General features: G+C 37.0%; 1 protein-coding gene across 1 annotated transcript in view; it reads left to right on the top strand.

Annotated features, from left to right (window-relative positions):
- LOC135208397 (alpha-tocopherol transfer protein-like) overlaps positions 1–9,380 on the top strand; it is a 244,311-nt gene that overhangs the window by 153,795 nt on the left and 81,136 nt on the right. The window contains 2 exon segments of the mRNA XM_064240522.1: positions 1,230–1,567; positions 1,915–2,020. Of these exon segments, the coding sequence (XP_064096592.1) occupies positions 1,230–1,567; positions 1,915–2,020 (444 nt within the window).

A 9,380-nucleotide genomic window follows, 5' to 3' on the forward strand; every position in this document is an offset into this window, starting at 1 on the left:
TCTAATAATAAAGGAAAGGAGCCTGATGAAGCTGTTCACAAGATGAGACAGCGACTGACTGAAATCGAGGAAGTTGAGTGAAATCCTTCGTAATCGTTCAGTGCTGAATGGCTCCGTTCAATTAAGTGAAAAGCAATTATAACTCAAGTACACATCGCTCAAACAGAACGCCAGAGCTCTCAAGTTAAATAGGCCTTAAATTAGACGTACCTGTTTAATGTAAGTGAAGAGAAAAATCAATATTTAACATAAAAATAATGAAAATAAAATAAAACAGAAAAAGAAATACTATACGAAAATAAGATGCAACATTCCTTGACTGCTGTTGAATGTGAATAGTTACCGACAGCCCTTATAATTTGCGTCGGAAATTGGAAAAGTTCCTAAAAATAGTATGCTACTAGGACACAGTTAAGGTGGAGTGGTCAGGCAATGAAGATACAGGAAACCACAATAGTGGCGTTCAGTAGTTTACAGTAACAAAAATTTAATTGACCCTAATGCTTGCTACACGAACACAAATAACTCTCTCTCTCTCTCTCTCTCTCTCTCTCTCTCTCTCTCTCTCTCTCTCTCTCTCTCTCTCTCGTTTGCTTGTCTTTGTGTCCTGAGCGGGAGAACTGGAATCCGTTTTATACTTTATATTGGACGCATAGCGTCATGTTAAGAAATAAGCAAAGTTGCGCAAATGTGGCAAATCGACTACAATTTTGCATCCTTCACATAGTTTACTGCGCTCTTGTATTTTATGACAGCAACAAGATGACCGTGAACGGAAGCAGCCTCTTTCTTATCGAATATCAAAGCACATGGAATTGGAGCTTGTGTTTCGTCGATTATCTTAACAAATGCCCCACGAAAGCTGTAATTAAAATCTATTCTAAAAAAAGGCCGGATTGTTTCCGTTTTTCAAGCTACGTTAGAGTTGATTAATGTTTTGCGATGGATTGCTTTATGCGAGAAAATGCGAGGGCGATGAATTGGCAGAAAACGTGGCATCTTTTATATTTTCCTTCATACATTTTGAAATCATTTTTGTACCCATAGGAAAATTATAAATATTGATGACCTAAAGAAAACACCATGAAGAAATCGCCTTATTATTGCTGTGTTATCTATAAGTTTTAGCGGTTTGTAAATTTGTTAGGTAGGTATCGAAGCGTTTGAGAAATATCACATTAAGGTCTGACATTTTTCCTTTCATATTCTATTTTCCGCTGTTGGAAAAGGACGCCACCAAGGGAGAGACCAAGAGGGACCAGAACGCTCCCAACAGGAGTGAAGTCTTGACTGAGAGTGAAATGGCCGCCAGAGACCTGTCGCCGGCGGCGGCGGCGGCGGCGGCAGAAGCCCAGCCTGAGGAGGGGGGTGACTGCACAACTGGAGCAACGCCCGAGCGGTACTTTGAGCAAAATTTGGACCCTGCAGTAGAGGCAGTGCTGAGGAGGGACAGGAGAATGGTCTCAGGGGATGAAGATGGCACGCTGCCCTCTGCCGTAGTTCCCGAAGCAGAGGATGACCTTCATGAGAAACTTGAGTGGGTAGATCGTGATGTCCAGGCGCTGAGGTAAGTTGTGGTTGTAGAAATGAAATCTTCATGTTGATGAGCAAACCAAATATTTCAGCAATTGGTATACAGTTCCTATGCAACCATGGTTTTAACTTAAGTATTATAAAAACACTCTCCTAGGGCATGTACACTCATATACATAAGTGGTTTTCCTCTGTGGATAAGGTTTCCTTCATCTACAGACGTAACTTTTGAGCCATACATCTGGCCTTGTCCGGCCCATTTAGCCCTCCACTTCTTGTTCGTCTTTCTCGTGAAAAGATTGAACCAACAAAAGTACACATTAGTACGTGTTTTAAATGTTGTAATAACTTTTGGTCCTATAGCTTACCCATTACTTTCAGAGAAATGGTAGAGGCAGAACCACGACTAAAGTCACGTCTCGATAAGCCATTCCTCCTGTCCTTCCTGAGAGCTCGAAAATTTGATTATGACAAAGCGATGGCAATGGTGAGTGAATAGCCTTTTTTTTCTTTTTTCTTTTTTTTCACATACAAAGACAACGCTCAAAATGAGAAGGGCTAGTAACATTTGAAAGGTTCCCGAGAGTTAATTATTGCGTTGTAAGTGTCATGTACTCTTGTACACCTGCGCCTTCCATCTTTGATGTCATATCATTCCCAAGGTAAGGTAGCCCCGTGTAACAATTTTCGAAATCCCTTTTAGGTAAAATTTCTAAGATTAAATCAGTGCTGCATTATTTTTGAAAGATATAAGTCTCAAATCGTTGTCTGAGATCAGCAGCACAAATTCATCGAAGCTGGCCATGTAACGTGTAAACATCCCCATATATCTGTTGGCGACCTTTGATGTAGTATTTTGCTTCATTAACTGAGACTCCATGACTGAGACTCCCAGGATCTCTTGGTAATTTCAGGTAGTATTACATCTTTTCATTCTCTTGGAATGGCGCAGACGGAATGCTACGCCTAACCGTCCTCTTTCATTCGGTCAAGGGTCCGGCTTGAGGACGACTCCAAATGGTGTTCTTTTTTCGTTCAGGCATCGATTTCGGGATGAAGTTCGTGGCACTTCCTTTATCCTTCAGTGGTTCCTAGATACTTTTTCACCCCACTCACTTACGTTCTTGTTATCTAACCTGTCATGAATAGTTTTATCTCAAAAGCTTCGTCTGTATTCTTCCTTCATTTTTTGGGAAATTACATTCAGGTTGAGACAGTCAGCACAGATAGAAAAAAAATTAAGGATCACTGCTTCCGAACCAGAAACCATTCCTAAATTTTTTTTATTATTATTATTATGAGAAAGCGGAAGTTTTACCTGCTAATTACATATTTTCAAACACGCCTTTATGGATGTATGTATGTATGTATGTATGTATGTATGTATGTATGTATGTATGTATGTATGTATGTATGTATGTATGTATGTATGTATGTATGTATGTATGTATGTATGTATGTATGTATGAATCTCATATCTTAGTATAAAAAAATTGAGAGTAACGTAATTTGAAAGCCTTGCTTATTACCTTCGACAAAGCAGTCGTTTTTGTTCTGGTTTGTCTATCTGTTAACAGGATACGCAAAATGGTGTGCGTGTGGTTTTACGGAAATATCTCAAAAGTGGGCATCGTTACTGGAGAGGATTGATTACAATCGGGCAGAGTTTATCTTTTGTGACATAAATTTCAACTAATGATCTGATGCTTAATTTGGTCAAGATCAGCTTCATATGTAATCCTCAAACGTCGAATAGGAATATAACCATTGCAATATTTGAGCTCTACGTCACGTTTGTCATGCATAATTCACTCATGGTGCCATTCTGCAAAGTGAGGTCAAAGTAAGAGGTTTATATAAGGCCAAAAAATCATTTACCTTTGACCAAAACTCTTCAACTATACAGTTTTACAAACTATATTGAGTGAAAAAGTCAGATTGAGAGGTCAAAGGTCAAGGGTGAATTAGGCAGTGTTAATTTTAGATCAGTTCGTTTATTTATGGCGTTCCTTGTGGCTGGCAACAAACGATTATTTTGTGAAAGGATACGAATATAGTTTGTTTGGATGAAGAGACATTTTTGGGGGAGTAATTCTCTGCCTTGACGCAGGTTTGCGGTCGCCGAACACTCTTGTATTTGGCATGTGACAATCGACTTAACTTCCGATTCCGGACCTTGCACGAATTCTGTCGCCATGAACGAGAAAAGTTTAGATTCGATGGTTAAAATGGCTCTCAGAACTTACGCTATATTCAGAGTTGCTAATTCTATCATGAAGAAAATTGGACGTGACATAAATTTTGCCGGAAAACTTTCGATAAATTTAATTTAGGGTTTCGGCTTAGTTGTTTACCGCCAAACTTTCATACTTCCACGATCAAGGTTATGGCTTCTCGCTCGCTCATATATTTTTGCGCTCTCTTTGTCAACAAGATTATGTAAAAACTTGTGCTCGTTTTTATTTCATGGCACACTGAGCGGTCCTTTCGGATCTGAACACAGGGAACTGATTTTAGGAATCCGTATCATAACTAGTGAAATTTAGCAGGAGAGCTTTCGCAAGAGTCTGGATAAGTTTGGTTGAAATTCTATTATATACGCATATATATAAATATATGGAAGGACAGGGTGACAAGAGTTAGCCGGTCATCAGGTGATATATATTTATTGCCGACGCATTTCGTAACACATAGTTACATCATCATTATTGCCGACGCGTTTCGTAACACATAGTTACATCATCAAGGCTAAAAGAGAAAAAACACAAATTAAAAATACATGAAATATAACTTTGACTTTAAGAGTCTCAACAAATATACAAAAAACATACATAAAATGAAAGCAATTTAAAAAGCACGTGCTAGACAAAAAAAGTTGAAGACTGAATGATTCGGAAAGAAGGGAGAAGCAGCGAAGAAAGCCGGTTCAACCCAGATACAACTGTACAGAGGAGGTGTGCGAGTTCAACTTGGTCACTAACTGCTTAGTAAATAACAATTCTAAAATAAACAGTTCGTGTAAACGGGATGTTTGGCCCAAGACAGAGAAGTCAGTATAATTGATGGTGGTATTACAAATTTTTGCATGATTGAACACTCTGCAGCCTGTACGATGACTTACACCATCATATGAATCAGCTCTGACTTTTAGCAATCTTGGAGTCGAACCCACGTAAGTCCCCAAATCATATCTGGGGCAAGTATATTTATATACGACTGAAGATTGCAATATTGGGCAGAGTCTGTCTTTAAATTTAAAAAGTGATCCTATTGTAAGGAGATTTTTTGGAATTAAAGTAACTTGCAACATATTAAAGTGTTTTTCAATTGCAGACTTGAGATTCCCTCTAAATTTGTCATCTTGTATGTTTGGAATACTGGCATATAGTTTCTTTCGTGGAACAGTGCTTATGGAAGGAGAGTCCGGTAGTTTCTTATTTAGAAAATTCTTGCAATGCTTGAAGAAAACATGTGAGGGAAACCAGTTATCGGAAAAATATTTAAACAGGAACAATATTTCTTTATGATACGAATCCCAGGAGGAGGTTAGAGTGTAAGCCTGTGGAGCAAAGTAGAAATTGAATTAAGTTTAAAATTATAGAAACAAGCACTATCAGAATCTCAGAAATCATGCAAAAATTTGTAATACCACCATCAATTGTACTGACTTCTATGTCTTGGGCCAAACATCCCGTTTAAACGAACTGCTTATTTTAGAGTCGTTATTTATTAAGCAGTTAGTGCCCAAGTTGAACTCGCACACCTCCTCTGTACAGTTGTATCTGGGTTGAACCGGCTTTCTTCGCTGCTTCTCCCTTCTTTCCGAATCATTCAGTCTTCAACTTTTTTTGTCTAGCAGGTTCTTTTTAAATTGCTTTCATTTTATGTATGTTTCTGTATATATATATATATATATATATATATATATATATATATATATATATATATATATTTGTTGAGACTCTTAAAGTCAAAGTTTTGTTTCATGTATTTTTAATTTGTGTTTTTTCTCTTTTAGCCTTGATGATGTAACTGTGTTACGTAACGCGTCGGCAATAAATGTATATTACCTGATGACCGGCTATCTCCTTGTCACCCTGTCCTTCCATATTCTGTGGCCCGCATGCGCCGACGTATATGTTATATATATATATATATATATATATATATATATATATATATATATATATATATGTATATATGTATATATATATATATATATATATATATATATATATATATATATATATATATGCATTAAGCTACAAATGCCCTTTATTATCTAATTCGCTCTACCTCTTAACTAATATATTTTCATATGTTAACCGAAGGGGGATTTTTTGTTGATAATAATTTCGTTGGCTCCCGGGCGCGAACATAGGAACCAAGGAATCAGGGCGTACAGTGACGCGGTTTTAACCACACAGCTTTTCCCAGATGCTGAAGCCTTGCCGAGGATGATGGGCTTAGGGTTCAGGAGCTGGGCTCTGATGCCTGGTGGGAACTGCTTTCTCGCTGGGCCTTGGTGCCCAGCTGTTGATCCAACTAAATAAGTCGGCCCTTTTCCTTATACTAAAAACATTTCATCTTCTGCTTCCTCCCCCTATAAGGTATGGATTTTATGTTGATGACTTTTGGCTTAGTTTTGGACATGATTTAGAATTATTCTTGGGATTTGAAGGAGGGTGAGGATGGACGGCATACCACCTCACCCGTAGAACTCGAGTACCTAACGTGGTCGAGCGAGGGGAAAATTTAATGTCAAACCCTATCCTCAGTACCGGGTCTGATCTCGACGGACATCGTGACGCCTTAGCACTGGAGATAAGGTGTATATCTGGTAATTACCCCTAGGACGACCCTTATTAAAGAGATGACCTGTCCTCAAAGTGTGACTCCATGGTGGGTATGGGGAATATCTGGATGAATTAAGTTTTTCCGTTATAAGGTAACCCCCGCCCCCCCATTTCTACTGACGACCCTTTGTTTTCTTAGCGACTTGTCCATGGAATCCCTCCAAAACTCTAGTATGGCTACTTTAGAGCCATATGTACCAAAAACTCTATCTCAAAAGAGAACATTTAAAAGAGTAACTATGGAAGATATTTTTTCTCCTCCAGTGTGGTCTCGGTATATCACACTCAAAATAAGCGAAGAATTAACCCCTCTAAGTGACTTGGTTATATACCGTTCACTGAAGAAAATTCTTGGCTGTGACAATCCCGATTCTCAGTCGGCAAAAATCAAAATCATCGTGAAGGCAAAATCTGAAGAAGAAAAAAAAAATTACTTGAAACTAGAAAACTTGGAATTCACCATGTAAATGCTTCTGACGAGGCCCATTATAACACTAGCATTGGAACCATGTTGCTGGATGAACTTAGAATTGAAAATGACACCAATGAATCTGTGTGTGAAACATTAAAAGAAGTCCCGGAAGATCAAAAACATAATGTTAAATCAGTTATTGTTTATGAGAGAAAAAATTTTAAAACTGGAAGAAGTCTGAAAATAGATAAAATGATTTTTTCACAGCAAACAATTCCAACATACATGAAAATAAGAAACAAAAGAATAGCAATTAAAGAACATCCCAAACCTATGCAATGCAAGGTTTGCTTGAAATTTGAACATACAGCAAAACGATGCAAGTCTTTGGGCTCGCCTAGATGCTTTAAATGTGGCTCCTTGGAGCATAGTAGTGATGAATGCACCAACCCTAAAAAATGCTTTAACTGTAATGGTTCGCAATGTGTATATTTCAGATATTTCCAAGAAGCCCTTACCAGATCAAGAAAATTTGGTATAACATTTAAGAAGGCTAAGGAAGACATGAAAGAAGAAGGAATGCAGCTTCCCCGCAAGACATTTGCAGATACACTCAAACACCAAAGCAAAATCATATCCAATGATGTCTCACAAGCTACCCAATCTTTTAACACCAGAAATCAAATAACTAGAAAAATCAGATAAAAACAATACTATCGAGATAAGTAATAAGTTCAAAATACTGACCAGCCTTGCAGTAGATGATCGTCTTGATGAACAGAGAGAGGATATCTCTTTTAACAGATGCCAAAAGAAAGAAGAAAATATATCTCCAAGGATAATCCATGACAAAAACAAACTACAAAATACTGAAGAAATTGAGGAAATACTAAGAGAACTAGATGGGTCAGCAGGGATAGGAAAGAGACCTAGAACACAAAGTGAAACATCCTCACCTAAGACGAGAACAATCTTCATAGCCCAAATAGTAAATGTCTGAAAATTACCAGTCCAGAAGAAACCATTGTTTATACCACCGATAGTAAAGACCCTTCAGAAAATTACTCAACCAAAGTAGTTTCACAGAAATCTAAGTAACCTACAAGAAAACCAAACATTAAACAATGTAAGTCACTAGTACGAGACTATGCTATGCCACCAGATTATAGCAAAGGTTGCTAGAAGCAAAATTTCGTTGTACAGCAACAAAAATATTATCAAAAGTTCCAGTTCAAAAACTGAAGTGGACACAGTTCTTTCAGCTCAGGGTCGTAAGACCGAAGAAAATAAGTAAAATTCACTTCTAAAAATAATAAGGACACTCCCTCATTCATATTGCAATGGAACATTCGAAGCATTAAAAACAAGTTAGAGTTACTTAAATTAATTGATGAATATAGCTCAATTTGTATCTACCTCAATGAAACATTTTTACCTATTTCCTTCAGTTTTACAAATAAATTTTACACATGTTATGAACCTCACTGCTAATCAGCAAGGTAATATGACACTCATGAGAAAAGATGTACCTTTCACAATATATGATCTTTCATCTGAAATAAATACCTTAGCAGTTCAGATTCAACTAGAGGAAATTATAATGATTTGCTTTGTATATCTAAGTCCAAATGATAACAGATTTAATAAAGTTGAATGACTTGGTCAAGAAGCTTCCCCAACCAATGTTACTTCTAGGTGATTTCAACGCAAGACATTTATCATGGCATGATGTAAAATCCAACTCCAAAGGCAACATTATATTTGATTTTGTTATAGATAATCAACTCCATATATTAGATGAAGACAAACCAACACATTTTGACCAACGAACAAAAAGTTACTCTCTCAGATTTGTCCGTGTGCTCACAAGATTTAGCAGATCAATATTTTTGGAACACTTAAGATGATTTGTGTGGTAGTGATCATTTTCCTGTTTTAATTAGTATTCTGAATTTCACTGGAGAGGTAGGAATCAATAAATTTAATGTTAATAAAGCCAATTGGGAAGATTTTAGTGAATGCACGAAGAATGTTACATTATGGGATAATAAATTGGACATAGAAACTATTCTGGTTATGTTTTTAGTTCCGGTAATTGATGCTGCAGAGTCATCTATACGATTTGTAGTGCAAGTAAAGATTAAATGTCCAGTTCCTTGGTGGAATGAGGAGTATAAAAAACCAAAGAAGGCCCGTAGTAAATAAAGCCCAAAGAAAATTTAAGAAATCGAGAAACTATTCAGATTACATAGATTATTAAAGGTCATGTGCTATAGCAGAATGAACATTTAATGAAGCACAAAGAAAATCTTGGTATAACTACCTAAAATCGGTGTGCACAGATACACCCCTAAGTAAGATATGGAAAAAAGTGCATAAAATACTAGGAAATCACATCCGATCCCATGTCCCAGTTTTGAAAATTAATAGCAAACTGATATATGATCCTAAAGAGGTAGCAACTTGCCTAGCAGAACATTTAAGTAATATCTCCAAAGGTTCGTCAGTGGAATCATTTCGCACCATTAAAGAAAAAGAAGAAAAAATTCCAATTGATTTTGAGACTGATCAATGTTATT

This window comes from Macrobrachium nipponense, chromosome 35 (assembly GCF_015104395.2).
Source record: "Macrobrachium nipponense isolate FS-2020 chromosome 35, ASM1510439v2, whole genome shotgun sequence".
NCBI classification, from domain to species: Eukaryota; Metazoa; Arthropoda; class Malacostraca; order Decapoda; family Palaemonidae; genus Macrobrachium; species Macrobrachium nipponense.